This window comes from Gloeophyllum trabeum (genome assembly GCF_000344685.1).
Source record: "Gloeophyllum trabeum ATCC 11539 unplaced genomic scaffold GLOTRscaffold_00001, whole genome shotgun sequence".
Classification (NCBI taxonomy): Eukaryota; Fungi; Basidiomycota; class Agaricomycetes; order Gloeophyllales; family Gloeophyllaceae; genus Gloeophyllum; species Gloeophyllum trabeum.
In genome coordinates, this window is record NW_006920410.1 from 550,717 (window position 1) to 568,472 (window position 17,756).

General features: G+C 53.3%; 6 protein-coding genes across 6 annotated transcripts; 3 read left to right on the top strand and 3 right to left on the bottom strand.

Moving 5' to 3' along the window:
- Positions 1-688: 688 nt before the first annotated feature.
- Positions 689-3,464, top strand: GLOTRDRAFT_31405 (isocitrate lyase and phosphorylmutase; the record flags this gene model as incomplete). The annotated part of the gene is made up of 10 exons (XM_007862057.1): positions 689-1,113; positions 1,172-1,339; positions 1,391-1,446; positions 1,498-1,541; positions 2,149-2,503; positions 2,579-2,692; positions 2,751-2,978; positions 3,037-3,135; positions 3,190-3,295; positions 3,365-3,464. The coding sequence occupies 10 exons, from the start codon at positions 689-691 to the stop codon at positions 3,462-3,464; spliced, it is 1,695 nt and encodes a 564-aa protein (XP_007860248.1).
- Positions 3,465-3,723: 259 nt separating this feature from the next.
- Positions 3,724-7,955, bottom strand: GLOTRDRAFT_118518 (uncharacterized protein; the record flags this gene model as incomplete). The annotated part of the gene is made up of 6 exons (XM_007862390.1): positions 7,844-7,955; positions 7,697-7,758; positions 5,546-7,645; positions 5,411-5,485; positions 5,176-5,348; positions 3,724-5,122 (listed from the first exon to the last, which is right to left on the bottom strand). Exons 3-6 carry the CDS (start codon positions 7,571-7,573, stop codon positions 3,724-3,726), a joined length of 3,675 nt encoding a protein of 1,224 aa, XP_007860581.1. The 5' UTR covers positions 7,574-7,645; positions 7,697-7,758; positions 7,844-7,955.
- A 1,531-nt stretch (positions 7,956-9,486) lies between these two features.
- Positions 9,487-11,595, top strand: GLOTRDRAFT_118519 (uncharacterized protein). Its single transcript, XM_007862391.1, has 10 exons — positions 9,487-9,651; positions 9,720-9,746; positions 9,809-9,856; positions 9,922-10,009; positions 10,068-10,156; positions 10,214-10,335; positions 10,396-10,616; positions 10,675-10,785; positions 10,834-10,996; positions 11,048-11,595. Exons 1-10 carry the CDS (start codon positions 9,616-9,618, stop codon positions 11,352-11,354), a joined length of 1,212 nt encoding a protein of 403 aa, XP_007860582.1. The 5' UTR covers positions 9,487-9,615; the 3' UTR covers positions 11,355-11,595.
- A 1,117-nt stretch (positions 11,596-12,712) lies between these two features.
- Positions 12,713-13,853, top strand: GLOTRDRAFT_123862 (uncharacterized protein; the record flags this gene model as incomplete). The annotated part of the gene is made up of 9 exons (XM_007863415.1): positions 12,713-12,805; positions 12,859-12,908; positions 12,962-13,004; positions 13,065-13,165; positions 13,224-13,283; positions 13,345-13,458; positions 13,513-13,645; positions 13,705-13,776; positions 13,830-13,853. 9 exons carry the CDS (start codon positions 12,713-12,715, stop codon positions 13,851-13,853), a joined length of 690 nt encoding a protein of 229 aa, XP_007861606.1.
- A 159-nt stretch (positions 13,854-14,012) lies between these two features.
- On the bottom strand, positions 14,013-15,430 carry GLOTRDRAFT_101961 (Metallo-hydrolase/oxidoreductase; the record flags this gene model as incomplete). The annotated part of the gene is made up of 7 exons (XM_007862392.1): positions 14,013-14,264; positions 14,311-14,380; positions 14,429-14,493; positions 14,542-15,042; positions 15,101-15,126; positions 15,181-15,296; positions 15,354-15,430. 7 exons carry the CDS (start codon positions 15,428-15,430, stop codon positions 14,013-14,015), a joined length of 1,107 nt encoding a protein of 368 aa, XP_007860583.1.
- Positions 15,431-15,942: 512 nt separating this feature from the next.
- GLOTRDRAFT_123864 (uncharacterized protein) lies at positions 15,943-17,667 on the bottom strand (the record flags this gene model as incomplete). Its single annotated transcript, XM_007862393.1, has 6 exons — positions 15,943-16,534; positions 16,590-16,789; positions 16,846-17,071; positions 17,125-17,347; positions 17,400-17,546; positions 17,604-17,667. 6 exons carry the CDS (start codon positions 17,665-17,667, stop codon positions 15,943-15,945), a joined length of 1,452 nt encoding a protein of 483 aa, XP_007860584.1.
- Between the last annotated feature and the right edge of the window lie 89 nt (positions 17,668-17,756).

Consider the following 17,756-nt stretch of genomic DNA (forward strand, 5'->3'; position numbering starts at 1 on the left):
GCCGCCTGTTGCCGCTGAGTGGCGCCGCCTGTTGCCGCCGGCGGCCCACTCAATATCGATTGAAAGCCATATATGACATATTGTTCACAGGCTGAAGTGGATTCTGATGCGTGAATCTGGTAAATTATATCACAAGTACCCATATGCTGAGCCATATTTGGAATACTGTGTTGCGTACACTCTCGTTATATACTTAAGTTATAACTCTCGGGTGGTAACCGTCCCCATATATGTTATATGTCATCACATATAACATGGAGAGAAAGGTTGCCTACGGGCAGATATATTCCCCTTAACGGCAGCTAATGTCATATTTGATATTCCTTACTGTCTATTGCTGGACTAAACAATCTCAAAATGAGTATTACATATTGCTTTGGCTGTATATTACTTCTTACGGTTTGACATTCACGACCGGGTTCAGGTCAGCATCATATATTGAGTTGTCCGATGTGTAAACGGAGATCTACGGGGATGCGGGGAAAGACTTGAAGTCACCGGGCAGTCTTGGACATCGTCCGCGGCAACGACGGACTACATTTCATCCTTGCTGGCCGAGGGTTCTTATAAGACTGCTTCGTCTGTATTCCCTCGTAACTGACGACTTCGATCCGCTGAGTCTTCCACGATGTCGAGCATACTGAAGTCTACCCGTACTCACCTCCGCATTTATCCCTGCGTTCGTCCTATGTCTTCCTCAGCATTGCCGCCATCGACTTCGAGCACGGTTACTCCTCCCTGGTCGTTGCCGGTCACCCCTCCCAGTCCCGCTACTGAGAGCGCGCTTCACGCCCAGCGAGTCTCGCAGTTGTCTTCGTTCTTCTCTTTGCCCCGCTTTGCCTCTCTCCAGCGCCCCTATACGCCGGAGTCTGTCGTCTCTAAACAAGGATCATTACCACCACTGCCGCTTCCCTCTAATCTTCTCGCAGACAAGCTATATGCGCTGTTTGAGGAACGGTCAAAGCAAGGGGTCGGGGTGAAGACCCTTGGCGTAGTGGACCCGGTGCAGATGACCCAGACAGCGAGATTAGGACTGGAAGTCGCATATGTGAGCGGATGGGCATGCAGTAGTCTGCTAACCACAGGTAACAACGAAGTCGGCCCGGATCTGGGGTGAGCTCTGGAATACTTGCGGCTGCCCTACTTTCCTAAACTACTGGTGTTACGTTAGAGACTACCCGTACACTACGGTTCCCAATCAGGTGCATCGTATATTCCGCGCCCAGCAGCTGCATGACAGGAAGCATTATGACGAACGATTCAATGCCTCAGAGGGAGAACGCGCCAAGATGCCGTACATTGACTATCTGCGACCCATAATTGCAGATGCTGACACTGGGTAGGCCCCATTTTGACAGCATATCGCATGTTATCTTCACCGGTGGTCTAGGCATGGCGGCACCTCCGCTGTTATGAAGCTTGTCAAGTTATTCGCTGAATCGGCGGGTGAATTAAGTCTCGATGCCGTTGTCTGACTTACCGTTCTCGTGTAGGGAGCCGCCGGCATCCATCTTGAAGACCAACTCCACGGAGGGAAGAAGGTTAGTGGTCCTTGTCTCCGTGCTCTGCGTTCCCCATATAGCCTCTATTGTCGCTCTGCCATTGAATCGTCCCTTCGTCGTACACGCTGCTCGAGGTTACCCCTGGAATGCTCCCCAGAATTCTTCAGGCATACTAGAAAGGACCGCATGCTGTTCCATCCGCCGCGAACGTTTCTATATCTCCGCCGTCGGCAACTTGTCTGGAAGGTAAACTCCGGATGAAGTGTTGACGGAGGAGATATCATGATCGCAACTCACGGTGGCCATCATGACACCGGACAGGGCAGCATAGCTCTCCTATCTGAGGTCGGAGTTGGTTCTTCGCTTTCAGAACGACTCCTTCCATGACATGCCTATGCGTTGGGTCACTCTCGAGGTTAGACTGGGGTATAATGTGGCCTAGCCATTTTACGCCTCTACTGCTGGACACGGTTCGCAGTTAGTTTCCTTTTTATACGAATTTTGCGACGAGCGCGGGATATGGTGAAATCACCCGTTACTCCTACTATGCTGTACTTCATCACGACAAATAACCCCTCTTCCCCTGCATCCCTTCCTCCTGGTTCTGCATTTTGTTAAGCGTTGTCTAATCATATATCCCCTTCAGTGCGGCCATCTCGCAGGAAAGGTCCTCGTCCCAACCTCAACGCACGTCTCGCGCCTCATCGCCTCCCGCTTCCAACTGGACATCCTCCAGTCAACGATGCTCCTGATCGCCCGTACCGACGCCGAGTCGGGCAAGCTCATATCCAGCACCGTCGACCGTGCGGACGCCGCGTTCGTCAAGGGCGTCGTGACGAAGAATCGGGGAGAGAAGGGCCTGGCTGATGTCATCGCTGAGGCGGAGATGCGGGGCGCTAGCGGGAAGGAGGTGGATAAGGTCGAGAAGGAGTGGATGGACTCGCACCCGTTGGTCACCTTTGGTCAAGGTCGGTTTGCTTATGCCAAGGACATCTTGATCCGTGCGTTACATACCTACCTTTCGTCGGCAGCTGTGCAGCAGGCTATCGAGTCTACGTCTTCGATCTCGGTTGCAGCCAAGAAAGACGCCTATGCTAAGTTCTTGGACGCTTCCAGCGGCAAGTCCAACCCCGAAGCACGAGAAATCGCGCGAGACATAGTCGGCGAATGGGTCGGCTGGGACTGGGATTGTATGTCCTCCGCAACAACTACATGTCTGCACCGCGCTCAGTCTGATGCATCCCACAGTGCCTAGAACTCGGGAGGGTTACTACCACTTCACCGGTGGGCTGGAGTGTGCTATCCAGCGGACCTTGACCTACGCACCTTACGCTGACCTCGTCTGGCTGGAAACAAAGACACCCGACCTTGAACAAGCTCGCTATTTCGCGAGGAAGATCCGGGAGAAGTATCCTGGCAAGTGGTTGGTGTACAATCTGAGTCCCAGCTTCAACTGGAGTGCACATGGGTTCAATGGTGAGGGCATCGCCATTACCGCGTAGGTCGATCTAAGCGGAGTGACCGTGACGTCCAGATACCGATCTAAAGAACTTCACGAATGAACTGGGCAAGGAAGGGTTCGTGCTCCAATTGATATCTTTGGCCGGCTTACACAGTAATGGTGCTTCAATGGGTACGTCTGGTCACTTGCCGATAGGTGCCATGGGATTAATCACCGCATACGCAGCTGAGCTTGCCGGCCGATACAAAGAGGATGGCATGCTCGCCTATGTCGAACTCGTGCAACGCAAGGAGAAGGAAATCGGTTGCGATGTGCTCACACATCAGAAATGGTACGCCTTCCCTGGCGCCTCTCCTCATTTGTTTTGCCGTCAACTGACCGCTGTCGCTTTGAATACCAGGAGTGGCGCAAACTATATCGATCGCATCTTGAATACTGTCTCCTCGGGCTCCTCAGCTACGTCGTCGATCGGAGCAGATTCCACCGAGCACCAGTTCTGAATGTCCTTCTGTGGTCCAGATGCACACATCCGCGACGGAATCTATGATGCCATGCTACCTATATAGCATTGATAACTACAATGTGGATTACAGGATGTCGACAGCGAAAGCGAAGCGAAGAATAATGACAAGATGAAGAGATGATAAACATTCCACGTAACTACCTAATTTTCTAAGACGATGAGTGACCAATATATGTACCATTAAATTACAGCATGCATTTGACAAGAGAGGAACCAAGCTTGAGTCGTGAGTAGTTTCAGTCCCGCTGATCCAGCCCATGGTAAGGGTAGCTCAACGACTTATGTGGGTCCATCTTCGGAGATACCATTTCGAACTCTGAGGTATCGAAGCTGTGAGCATCATCATCCTCGTAGGATGGTCGCTGCGAGCCGGGTGGGGATGGACCATTTGATCCCAAAGGTGACCGTCGTGGTGGTGACGCTTGCAACGAAGACGTCGGAGTAGGCGTCAACTGGGCCCTCGAAGCCCCGTTATTGAATGACTGAGATTGCCGAACAGCACGAGTCGTAGCATTCGCAGTGGCATACTGCTCGGGCAAGTTAGGACTAGGGGGGATCTCATTGAATGAAGAGATAGACCCCTTAGTCTTAGAAGCAGAGCCGAGTCCCAGGATACTTGGCCGACGCTTCCGCGCACCCTCCGCTAGTTCAGTTGACGGAGGTCGTGAATTCTCCGGAATCGTGTCAGATTTGCTGGACAGCATCGACGATGACTTCCAGGACTTGAGAATCGACTTCCTGACACTCCCCCGTTCCCCTGGTGTATTAGAAGGTGCTTGCGGTGGCTCAACACCAGGGGTGCTCGGGCCAGAAGATGGCAAAGGGGTCGAAGGCGGTTGAGGGGAGTAAGACTGGGGCGAGGGTGTAGGACGGGCTGGGTACGGGGACGCACGTCGTACCGGCATAGGGTACGGCGACTCTTGATTGAAGTGCACCGCATCCAATTCAGACCTTCTGGCGGGCTGTCTCTGCTGAGGATACCCAGAGGGCGGCGCCGACTGGAGGCCATTCGGCACCCTCGGGGGAGGCATCATGTCTTGGCGACCACCAGGTATTGGTGGTGTCTGAGGAGAAAGCCTGCCACCATTCGGAGCAGATGACGAGGAGCCGGAGACCGAATTCTTATTGCTCTTTCTCCAGAACTTCTTGATGCTTTTCACGCTCACCAACGTCGTGCCGCCATTTACCTTGAGGCTCTTGCCATCTTCTTCCTCTTGGATTATAGAATCGCTAGAGAACCTGCTAGATGGTGCCCGTGATTGACTATATTCACTACTCTCCCGACCATCTGAGAACGCTTGAGAATCTCTTGTCTGTACTGTGGGTGCAGGTGCGGAGGGGAATCTGCCAAAAGGATCAGGCGACAAGGGAATCACGGGTGAATTCACGCTGTGCTTCAGGTGGGGTGTGAGCCCGGGATACTGGCCCTGTTCCTCCTCTAGCTCACGTTTCCGCTTTTCGCTTTCGGACGTGCTGGAGCTGGCAGAGGAATGTTGTCGATGGAAAATCTTTGGCGCATCTCTCGAGACCCCGTTAACAGTCAAGCGGGGCAGTGCTGGTTCAGTCGGAGTCTCTTCAGGCGTCTCTGTCGCTAGAACCGAGTACGGGACCGCTGGCCAGACCGCTTCTCCGGGACTAAGCACATATGATTTGCATCGACTAGGGTATCTAGATCCATGATAACTCACCCTACACGTCCTCCTGACGGCGGTAGTGGTTTATCGGTCTGGCGCGGTCTTAGTCCGTTCGCTGCCGGAGGGGCGAGACTCCCAGCCCCAAGGGATGACGACCGCTGAGGGGGGACGGGCCCCTCCTCAGGCAGCTCATATTCCATCCGCCGCGGCGACAGTGATGCCAAAGCCTGTTGCCGCACAAACCACACCTGGTGAGTCGGAGTCCGCATCAGCAGCAGCACGCGCGTACCTTCTCGATCTCGTCCAGCTTCGCCCGCATTAAGTACTGGCTCTTCCTTCGGTCATAAGGATCATTCTCATCATACTGCCATGAAACCCGGATCAAAAACCGTCAACTATTGATGGGCCACCGGGGGATACGCACCTCGTCGTCTGGCCCGAGAACGCTCACGTCCAGACCCAGGTCGAGGTCCTCAAACACGACGCCTTCCCTGCGTTCGTCCGTAGGACTCCGCACCCGGGCCTCTCGCTCCTGTCGTTCCGCGGACTGATCCCGCGAACTGCCTTCGCTCTCCGATGGCGTCTGTTCTCCCGTGAGATACGCTAACTTACTAGAGTCGCCACTAAGAGGGAGCAGCGGACTGTTGTCCGGAAGCGCCAAATCGCCAGGGACTGGTGGGATATCAAGTGGTGGGGGAACGTGTTTCTTGATGGTCGCGGCCGTCTTCGGAGATGACGTGCGCTTGCTGCCCGGCTGCGGTGGTGAGTCGGGGATGTTAACTGAAAGCCGGGGTCGACCGTTCTCCTCCCACAACTCCTGAACCTGCACGGTATCATCTTGATCATCATCGTACTCGCTCTCTTCCTGTTCCGCTAAGGTAGCACCATCCAGGGCGAGATCAGGGTCGTTCGGGATCTTCGGTCTGCGCCTTTGGGTCCCAGCCTGCAGGTCGGCGTGAATGTCAGCCCATGTATCAGCGTCAGACCCAAACACATCCTCAAGCGGGTCCTGGGCTTCGTGAATGGTAGAAACTGAACGTGCCAGGGGAGCAGTGGGCTCTTCCTCTTCTTCCTCAGAATCGAGGTCGGAGTGAGAAGGTGAAAACGAAGAAACATGGCCATCCTGGGGCTCAGAATCGGAAAGTGGAAGATATCCCCCACGCGGTGATTCAAATTCAAGTTCATGGTCGCTATCGCTCACCTGCCCATCATCCTCCTCCACATCAACCGCCCTGCGACCTTGTTTCCCCAAGGCAAAGCTCGGCGCCGGGCTCGCGGTCTGCAGCCCGCGCACCAGCTCGAGCTCGAGCGGCGTCCGCGCCTCCGACGCGTCCGTGTCCTTCGAGTCCGCCCGCTTCCTGCTCGCGCGGCTGTCGGCCCGCCGCGCGAGGTTGTTCCGCCGGCTCCGTATCCACGGTTCGTACCACTGGGCCTTCCGCCGGTCGATGTCGAACTCGACCTTCGCCAGGATTGGGATTAATGATGGGGAATGCAGTCCCGGGAGATCAAGAGACTCCGCGCGGGGGTCGAGCGGGCCCTCTGCACTCGGCGAGACGGAGGAGTCAGGCGTCTCGGGTTCGTGCTCGGACTGTGACGCGCTGCGAATGCTCGACTTGGCACGTAGATCAGATGTAGAAGAGGGAGTCGACGGAGACGGCGTAGCGGGATATCCAGTGAGGGGCTGGGGCGTCTCCACCCGTAGAGGAGTCATCAGTGTCCGTAAACCACCGTCCTGGGATGGGTTGCTCCCGAGCCCTAATCCCAGACCGAAACCCTGCCCAAGTCCCGCTTCCTCTCGTTCTGTCCTCGCGACCCTTGACCAGAGTAGTTTCCATATTTCCTCGGACAGCCTCGGGCCCGGCTCCTCGCCCTCCATACCTCCATGACCCATATCGATACTTTGCTGAGGACTAAGTGCGCCTTGCCTCCGCGGTGTGGTGGAGACGAGGTACAGGATCATGCCCACCGTACTTGGCAGAGCGTACTCCTTCGCAATCGCGCCGAGTTGACTCTGTAGTGTCGGGTACAGCGGGACAAGCGTCCCCCTTCTAAACTGAGTGTGATAGCCGGAAGCATGAGAAGGCGGAGGGGCAAGGTCCGAGTAGTCGCCCTGCTCCGAGTCGTGAGGAAGATGAATCGGGGGTATGACGTGCAGTAAGAACTTGGAAGTAGGTTGGGCACCATAGGTCGAGTAGGTGGACGCAGCAGAGGGCGTGGGCGAGCGTCGATGGTTGTCCGGGAAAAGAGAGGAAGTAGATGTGTTCGGGCTGGCAGAGAGATTAAAGGCAGACTGGTTGGGCGACGAGCCGGCCGGTAAAGGAATGGATACGCCGAGAGCGTTGGCGAGTTTCGCGAGTCGGTGCGGGGGTAACGGAGTTCGCGGGGGCGGCCATGTCGGTGTCGGCGAGGGTTCTGGCGGGAGCGACGAGGACCGAGAAGCTCGTGGAGGCATTATTAGTGTGTGATCGGCCTTGGTAAAAGAGAGTCGTGGCGAGTGAATGCGGTTTACGGCGATAGCATTAGGCTACAGTGGTTGAGCAGGGCAAGCATGCCCGAACCGCGGATATTCACGTACAAGTCGTCCTCGTTCCCACTAACTATCCCTTCGAGTAAGCTGAATATCTCTTTCTATTACGCCTTCATAGACAAAAATGACCGCGAAATACATGAATCATCATGGAAGTTAGTTGAGAAAGCGGTTCCTGCTAACTGGAGAACGTACGAATCTTTCCAGTCCTTCCCCAACGTCCTTACAGCAAACACCGATGCCTGGCAGCACTCGGTCGGCGTGTTCAGAAAGGAACGAAGCTTTCCCAGCGACCACGAAACCTGAGATTCTGAGACACTGCGGGAAAGGGGAAAGAGAGACGGTTGCACCCAAAAGCAGGGGCCGCGGGAAACTGCTATCTTCCAAGTTCCAACTCGGATGCCAGCGCCGTACACAAGTAGTATGACCAGCAATAATAGGACGGTCAATCTACGGTCAATATCATGATGTCTTCCGCATAGTCTGGCAAAGGGATCATGATGCTCCACCCTGTCTAGCCTGTAACGTGGTAGCTATGGTGATGAAGCTCAAACATACGAGGCTTGTGGGCATGCGGGAGACAGATCGTGGACTTTGTATGTCAAACATATATTCAACTGACAGAAAGATGGCATGTTCTGGGGCGAAGACGCATAATAGGTATGTTATTCATCCGAGTAAGTGGACCGGCCTTGCTATTCCAATCGCGAAAACCCTCCCTACCGCATCCACGATTTCTCAAAATCTACTCCGGAGACTGCAACTCCATCAGCATCTCGCAAGGGCAGGCATACGAATCACGTCTCGCACTGCCGGGGCAGCGGCACTCGATCATGTATCATTGCTGCAGTTGATCCTCGGGATAAGCTGTACAAGAATAACTGGCAATCCCATAGCTATTTGAGGCCCATCTCGCGCAAAGCGGGCACCCGGAGTTCAGTAGAGAACCTAGGGATCACCCCCGACCAGTCTCAAGAGTATCGCACCGAAAGGCACACTGTCAAAGAGCACGAGGCCTCCAGCATACAACTTACAGGATTTCGATCCAAGATCAATCCTGTCATACGCGTTCGACTCGTGTATACAGTCTTTTATCCATGGGGCAAGTTCACATTCCAGTTAGAGCTCGGTGAATTACTCTCCGCTGGGTTCTCGACAGCGTTATCAACGTTATTAACAAAAATGGTAGTTATTAACATGTAATTAACATTGTCAATAACCAAAAGGCCACATTTGGCCACATTCCGTGTCCTCGACACCCCATTCGAGTCAGTGCTCGTAAAACACGTCCCTCAGGCCCCAATAAATGTAGAGACATGTTCTCCTTCTCTTTGGAGCACTTGAAAGCCTTTGTAGGAGCAGTACTGTGAGGAACAAGTCCGAGTCATCGAGCAGCTGCAATGCATGAGAGACCAGGCTTGGCACACGACGAAAACAACCTCATTGCCTGGACAGTAGGTGGCATGACTGTCTCGTCCTCCGTAGAGTGGCTTGTAGTTGCTCACGAAACACCAGATACACCCCGACACTGCCCAGAGTCTCCTTGGACAACCATGTCCCACTGGTAGTCCCGAATACCCGGTTCAGGGTAATTAACCAAGGGAAATCCGACCCTGAGATATTGACAAGTAATTAACCTGTTAATTACAGCTTGTTATTAACCGCTGCCAAGAACTCAGGGTATTTCACTGAGCTCTAATTCCAGTGTCGTCCAGCACCCGCGCGATTCTACAGCGTCCGCACAGAACGAGTGGCAGAAAGAAGGTAACTCGGCGAATCCCGGCGTGCGACGTGTGAGGTCACCGGTCCCTGCCCCGGTGGCGTTAAAGCGTTAAAGCTCAGCTTACAATGGCCTGGCAGACGCCGACACGGCACTGGCACCGATATACATCTTGCTCCTGACTCTCATACCAGCGCGTATTCGAACTAGAGCCGGGCACCGCCAGATTTGACACGAAGCTGACAAGATGGCGTCGAGGGAGCCGATGTGGTACTGTCATGAGGTGAATACTGCTACTCCCGATAGAGGGTCTCTCGTGGCGGGGCGATAACCATCCGATGTATGCGACAGTGCCATGCTGAAATGAGGCCATTGATGGTGAGTAACGTTGAGTACGCTATTGAATGTAAAAGGAGGTGCTGAGTGCGACGATCGTGCAGCAACCAGACCCGATATGCGCGTCGTGCCATGGGAGTTTCGTAGAAAGGGTGCGTCCACACCGTGTTGCAATTGATTCTTGTACTCGATTACTCAAATGCTTCATGGAATGTAGATTGAGAATCCCCAGGACGACCCTAGAGCGTTCACCGCGCCCGGACTGCCTGGTGGGGGTGACGTGCCGGAATTCGACCAATTCCTCAGTGCGTACAATGCATGGCCAAAGACACGCATTCACCGCTCAACTGTTTCACTCTGTAGTAGGATTGCATGATCTACTGGCTCACCCGCGACCCCGATCACCTGCGCCACGGCCCTCGTCCCCAGATACGTCTGCATCAAGAGCCGGGGTGAGTGTCTATCCTCTCTGCACTGAGACGGGGGAAAACACCTAATTCTGCACTTAGGGTGGCGTTCGGATTGAGTTCAGTAGTAGACGGCCGGGAGGTGTGAGCACCTTCATCATAGGTGGACCGAACACACTAGGCCGATCAGGGTCAAGCGATAGCTTGAATGGCGGCCCTCCTATGTAAGCCGCATAGCCCTCTCTGATACCCCTACCTAGCATTAAACCACCTGGTGTATCTAGGTTCATGCGGAGAAACAGTGCTAATGGTGGGACCATGGGCGATGACCCCGACAACGGGATCGCCGGGAACCTGATGATGCAGTACCTCATATCAATGCTGTCACAGAGACCTGGGCAGCCCGGGGGCCGTGATCCACTCGGTGGGCTGGGTGGGCTCTTTGGGCCGATGTTTGGCGGTGCGGAGGGCGGGAGATGGGGTGATTATGTGTTCAGTCAGGAAGGTACGTAGTCCGGAAGTTGAGTTGTCTTATATCGCTGAATGACGCCTGCGGGCAACAGCATTGGATCAGATCATGACTCAGTTGATGGAGAATTCCAATGCACATCGACCTGTTCCCGCGCCCGAAGATGTCGTCGCCAAGTTGCCGAGGGAGGTTCTACAAGAAGGATGTGAGTGTGCATGAGAGCTCACTGAAGCTCGCACTAATCTATTTGCAGCACCGTTACTCGAGAAGGATTGTGCCGTGTGCAAAGAGCAGTTCAAGCTCGGTACGGAGGATCCCGATGAACAAATAGTGGTGACACTACCCTGCAAACACCCATTTCACGAACCCTGCATCCTCCCCTGGCTGAAATCCAGCGGGACATGTCCTGTATGCCGGTAAGTAGTCTCTCGTATCTACGCTCGGCCCCCTCTCACCGATGGGATTAGATTTGCCCTCGTTCCTCAAAATAATGAGAACAGTTCAGGGTCACCACCAGCAGGCGGCTCGCGCGGCCCGGGCAGTCGACCAGGGAGTCCTTCGAATAACCGACCGAGATCACCAGGCTCAGGTGGCTCACAAGGCGGTGGCGGTGGCGGTGGCGGGCTCCTCAGCAGTTTGCTGTCGCATTTGAACCCGCTGCAGCATAGCAATAACGGCGGGGGTGGCTCTTCGGGGCCCTCAAGGTCGCGGTCCGATCCAGAGGGTAATTCTGGATCGCATCTGCCTGGGTCTTGGAGTGAACCTGTGGATTGAGGTATATGTGGCACATTTGACTGGATAGGGGGATGAGATGCTCCGTCGTATTCTAATGTCTTCATAGATTCTGTAGCTATGAGTTTGTTGTATTTTTCGTTCTGCGGTATGTTTTACCACACGCGCTTTCGCTTCACTCCTGCATAGGCATTCATAAGGACATTCAGCTGTTCCGAAATAATTGTACAAGTGAGACAGTCTCCCGATTGGAATACATTCAGTACAGTAGGAAACAAAAGGCACCCCAGCGACACGAGTGCTCGGCACCAATGCGAACTCATCTTGATCGCAACAGATGTGGCTCCGCTAAGATCGACATCCCACGCTTCTCCGAAAACCTCCAGGATGCGGGCGTAGTTACTAACGTCTTATGGCAGACAAAGCTGCAGAACAATAGAAAGCTGTACCATATTAACCACGGGGGAATGACTTCGAAGGCATTCCGTTGTGGAAGAGAACTGCAGTCGCATTGAGGCTTCAAGTTGGAATGGTATGCCGCATATCTGCCACCGTACCGGCCTCCGGTTAGTCGAGATCGATGATTTTCCAGCGTCATCCACAGCATGTCAGGGACAGAACACAGGGTAATTGACATCGCATAGATCCCTTTATTAAATGGGGTAATGGCGGAGTCAGATCACCTCTCCGAAGTCCGCACTAGCCCGTCCGCTGCATATTGTGCGGGAGCCACTTCTGTCGTTCGCCTCTTGCTTGCGATCCACGAGGATAACATGTCGTCCAGCGAGCCAACGGTAGCTGCGACGTCGGGCGCATTGCTGGTTGGTGGGCTGATCTCGTTCTGGCGAGTGCTTGTAATTTTATGCAGTATGATCGTCTGCTGAAGGGCACCCAGGCTTTTCGGCATGCAGGTGCGGCCCAACTATCAGTGGTGGACGCACAACATAGAGATGGATTTCTTCCGTATATACAGACAGTGCAGACATACCTTTACTATGAGAATTACCCAGAGGATGGTTTAGTCTTGAAGACACTGGTACGCGTTATTGAACATATCTATTGTACTTTTAAACTGAACACGGCTCTGTTTAGGTTGCGTTCCTGTGTTTTATCGATACGGTGCACAGTATCTTCACGGGCCACATGCTATGGCACTTTCTGATAGAGGATTCCAATCAAGCGGCTGGGATGAGGCCAAGGGCATGGAGTTTCAATGCGAGTACCGCGTCCTGAAAATACTGTACCAGCTCGGCCTAACTCACGATGTTTAGTCTACCATAGCGTTGACTGCCATAACTGCCTTCATTGTTCAGTGGTAAGTCGCGTCGCTGGTTCGTCGCGGTGCAAGCGTTCAATCTTACTTTGCCTCACCCCAGCTTCATCGCTCGACGCATCTGGATATGTACGTCCCCGCGCACTACTTTGTCGTATATCGCATTAAGGATGCTCCAGTGAATCGATCTTTATGGCAAAGAGTCGCGGCCACCTTCATGGTAGGTCAACGTTGCTGTGGATAACATCCAAATGCCTGACTCCAGTTGCACAGGGTGTTCTGGCTGTCCTTCCCCTGGCGTGCGGTCTGGCCTGCACTGTTATGTACGTCGAGCATGTCGGCCAACTGTCTTTCTCATTGCTTATGGTATATACAGCATGGTTTTCATCGGCAACCCTTCGTTGTACCGGCACTGCACGGTCTGTAGGAAAGTATTCACATGCGAGCTGTCTTTATTCACGTATGCCCTTGGAACGTAGGCAATCATAGGAACATGGCTGGCCTCCACGGCAACCGTTGATGTGCTCATGGCTGCGCTCCTCTCGTATACATTGTACAACGCCCGCATCGGTATCAAGGAGTTAGTCAAGCGCCGCGTTTGAAATTTCCCTGAACTAATCACTCACTGTGCCCGACAGGACGGACACGATGGTCACCAAGTTGATAGTCCTGGTCGTCAATACCGCAATTCTCACGAGGTATGCAGGACATGTATCAATTGTCACTAGCTGCACTGACGCATGTGTGGACAAAAATCAGTGGTGTCGCCTTCGCGGACCTCGCTACGTTCTGGACGATGGGTAACTCAAATCTCGCCCACTGGGCTCTCAATATTAACCTCTCAAAACTCTACGTCAATACGTTACTGGCGACGTAACCCTGCTCCTCAACTTCGTTCAGCCCGATTCTCACCCTTCTCATTCGTAGGCTGAATGCTCGCCAGTCCTTATTCAGAAGTCCCAGGCATAGTATCCCCGCGTCGACCATGGAGCTGAAAGCCTATGATCCCGGTAATGTCATCCAAATCCAGAAGACCACCATTCGGAGTACGGAGGTCACTGTGAGTATCAAAGCCTCTCAACTCTTTCAGATATTACTCAACTAAGTCACTACACGCAGTATGTGGACTCTGAGCTGGCGTACGAAGACCCGCCCGCCCTGCCGATTGGTGTGTATGCGCGTGCCAAAATTGTGAGTGATGGCGCTGTAGTGCATAGAGTAGCGTGACCTGACTTCATTCTTAGAGACGGGATAAAGACTATTACTGATCATGATGGGGGATGACTGGCCGAGTTCTTGTAGACCTATTTGTACGGTGCTTGATGTATGAATGATCGCTATGCGTACAGCTATGTTCTTGCTCATCCTATCGCTAAGTCGCTACACTAATCACACGTGTTCTCTTGCAATCACAACTCCTCATACCCTCAGTCAATGATAGGCATTGGAAGACGTTCGTCGAACTCTGCGTCTCCTATCACTTCGAACTTGATCCCGGTGCCTGCAGGAACACAGCCTTCCCCAAGCGCTTCGCGGAGAGCCGTCTTTGCCGCGAATCCCGAACAGTGCATGGGAAGCACGTACACGGGCGCAGGCTTCAATTTTTCAGCTAGGAACTCCGTGGTTGGGGCTATGCGGCTTTCTAGCTCACCCCCAGCGAGGTGTAAACCTCCGATAACCTGGTGAAGGGTTAGTAATAAGCTCCCGTAAATATCAAGGCAGTACCATGTACACCGGTCTGGAGAATTTTGACACAGCGTCGCGGACTACGTTGACTACACCGGCATGGGAGCACCTTCAAAGCAATGTCAGTGATACGCAAGCGGTGAACGGAAGGCTGTACGCGGTGAAGATGACAAGACCCTTCCCTAGAACATCAACCAGAGCATAGCGCTCGTCCATTATGTGCTGCTAATGTCAGATGGAAGGTCGAAGAACTTATGCGGATGGGCTTACGTTTTCTGGTAACCAGTGGCCTTCGGTCCATCGCATCCCACCAAGGAGGCCGCCTTCAAAGTCGGTAATACGAGGGATCTCCCCACTGACATACACAGTACCGTCTGCTACGACGTGGCCGACGTCATTCACATCCAGCGTTCCACCTTCGTTCTGTATTTCTGCGAAGGTGGGGTCTGCCGGCAGTCGAGCTATGACTGTATCATGGTTCGGGGGAGGTGCTATGCCTCGAGCGACCGGACGGCTCGGATGGAGATCAATCGTGATTTCTTGTGGAATATCAGAACTCCCATGATGAGCCGCTGCGGCGACTGCTTTTTGGCGTAGTCTGAGGAAGGAAAGCAGACCGCCTGAATGGTCCGCATGCCAATGGGACAATATGACCCGGTCTATCTGCTCAATAGGGACATGCAGGGACTCCACGTTCCTCACTAGGGATCGTGAATCCGGGCCTGTGTCAAAGAGTGTATAGTGCTTGGTACCCTCTCCGACAGATGTTTCCTGAAAGTATGGTCGCTCCGGGGCCTATAACCGACTAGAGATTCAAAGTTGAACTCACGATGAGAGCCGAGAAGCCATGGGCACCTGCACTGAACGCGCATTAGGGTCAATACCACCGATGAGCATCGTATACAGTACCGCAACAGTAGTTCTCGAGATCCAGGAACGGAACGCCTGTCAGTGGATCTATGATAGGATGTTCGGATAGATGTTGGCGCATCTCATGCTTGAAGCCAGGGGGTAACCGGGTCATCCTGCGAAAGCCAGTGACGTCCTATAACATGCCAGGTTCTTGGGAACCAGACTCTTACCATTCTATTGAGTTGTCCACGAGGAATGTCACGGCGAAGTAATCAACCCGCTTCAGTTCTGTCTCTGACGGCACCATTATCACGATAGGGAACTATTGTGGATGCAGCTACAGAGCTCCAGTCTGCTCAAGTGCAGTATCGCAGTCGAAGTCGTCTCTTTTGAGGCTGCGGGCTAGACGAAGCCGCTGGTCCGGGGACCCCGCATCATCGTAAGGAATCGCGAGAATCTGCTCATGATTTGGAATTCAAGTTTGAAGGTATTCGGATTTGGAGGAGGATGTCTCAAACTTGTTTTCAGCTCTAATTTCCGAATTGTTACCTCAACGTGGCAGTACAGATCTAGAGGGCCTCTGAGAACTATCAGTACTGCACCTCGAAACGTCTTCAAGTTGCCCGTCAATGAGCTAGTGCATGTCGTAAAGTACCCATGGTGACTGTATAGTCAAGTAATCACATACAACACATTCCGACTGGGATGTTCATATCAATATTAATATGCGTCTGCAGCCACCCATCTTGCAAGAATGGATAGTCAAGAATTACTAGACGTGGCATAATGTTATGAAGTAAATGAGTGATAGGAGAATCGTTAACCACGATATTGGGGTGGAGGAAGTGCTGGGTCGCGGTTGGCATCCCCGGAGGGATCGATCCTGCGTGCAATCATCTCCACAAGCATATCAACGTCAGCGGGTTGGAGATTTGCCGGTGCGGCGGGAGGGGGAGGTAGAGGACGTGCCTGCGCAGTTTCAGAACCCCGGAAGGAGGTGACTGAGAATGAGGGTGACCGCGCGGTATAAGGAGTCATAGGCAGCGAACGAACACTAGCCGATGTGAGCGGCTCAACTCCCAAACTACGTTTCTCCTGGTTACCGGGAGTCGTTACCATACCGCGAGCTGATACGACAGTGACCGGAAGAGTGGAGGCACCATCGGAATAGAAAGGATCGGCGCTCATAACAGCATCATGTTCAGACTCGGCCAGGTCGAGGGACTTGTTCTCATTAGCATGCCTTGGGGAGCGCAGCCACCACCATAGGGCGAAGATCGTGACAGCCAGGACAGCCAGACCGCCTATAACTCCTCCGGCGATCGCTCCCGCGTTTGTGGTATGATGAACAGCCGCTGCTGAGCTGGCCGGACTGGTCGAACTGGAGGTTGCGGACGATGAGATAGATGACCTGTGTGAATTATAAGCTTGAGGCATTGCAATGAGACTAAGGAAGCATCTCTCACCCCACGCCAACGTCCGTATTACTATTAGGCTTGTAGATGGTAATGGAATTGAGCCAGAAATTCTCCCCCGCGCTAGTGTTGGTGATATTCAGGGTGTGCGTCTGATTGGGATCAATGCCATCTTGGTAGTAAAGTAGCGCATCGGGGATAATCCACCATGTGCTGCCGTTGGGCGAAGCGACGGACTGGCCATCAAGTGTCTAAACCAAACAGTGGGTGACGGATACTTCAGGACGAATCCTAAACAGGCACCTACCACAGAATAAACCCAATTGCCGTAGTTTCTCGTACCGTTAACCGCGACAGCGGAAGCGCCTGAGAAGGTTAAAGCTACGCCGGAGCCCTCATTTTTCGTCTCGTGGTATGGCAGTGGATGCTGGAGGTTTGGGATTTGATGATCCGTGTTGACGCTCCAATTGCCATAATATTCCAAGGCCGTAGTGTTGGAGTTGTCGATAACATCCGGAATCATAGTGGTCGCGCTGTAAATTTCTTTCGAAAGGCAAGTAAAATACTACTTTTCTGATACACCTACCCGTCAGGAAGAGTGTTTGACACTGTGACATAATCGAACATCAGCAGCTCCAATGAACTTGCAGCTATCTGAGAGGTCAAAGTAACATAGTGCATCCCCTGGTTAAGCTGGGGTTGGGTATACAGTACGTCGCCAGACGTCTGCTGCTGTGGGTCACTTGTCTGACTATCAACTGTGACTTGGTAGCTGCAGTTGGCAGTTCCAAAGAGTGTGAATCCGGTCCCTGATGTCCTAGTCAGCGCACTATATGACGGTGGAGGTGGGAGGCGCATTACCATAGAAGTTGAATGACACACTCGAATTGCCGTCACCAGTGACGTGGTATGTTTGGCCTTGACCTGCAGCGCCGGGGTCTTCACCTGCTTGAAAATAACCAGAACCTGTGAAATATTGCTTCCATCCACCCCCTCCGGCCCCTTCTCCTAAAAATGCGGGTTGAGGGTGAACAGACTGGCTGCGACATGGCAAGGGACTCTTACCCCAAGGCAAATAAGTCAGAGCCGTCGAAGTATCGTCAATGGTGAAAAAGTATTGCCCGCTCATGTCGGATATCGGTAGAGGCACTGCGGTGAGCCTACGGGGCGCAAGTAGAAGATAGAGAAGACATGAGGCTCGAAGAACTCCACGGCATC

Coding starts and splice junctions, on each gene's coding strand:
- GLOTRDRAFT_118519 (XM_007862391.1), top strand. CDS start 9,616: ATGGCGTCGAGGGAGCCGATGTGGTACTGTCATGAG. Junction 9,747..9,808: donor CTGAAATGAGGCCATTGATG/GTGAGTAACGTT, acceptor ACGATCGTGCAG/CAACCAGACCCGATATGCGC. Junction 10,617..10,674: donor TTATGTGTTCAGTCAGGAAG/GTACGTAGTCCG, acceptor TGCGGGCAACAG/CATTGGATCAGATCATGACT.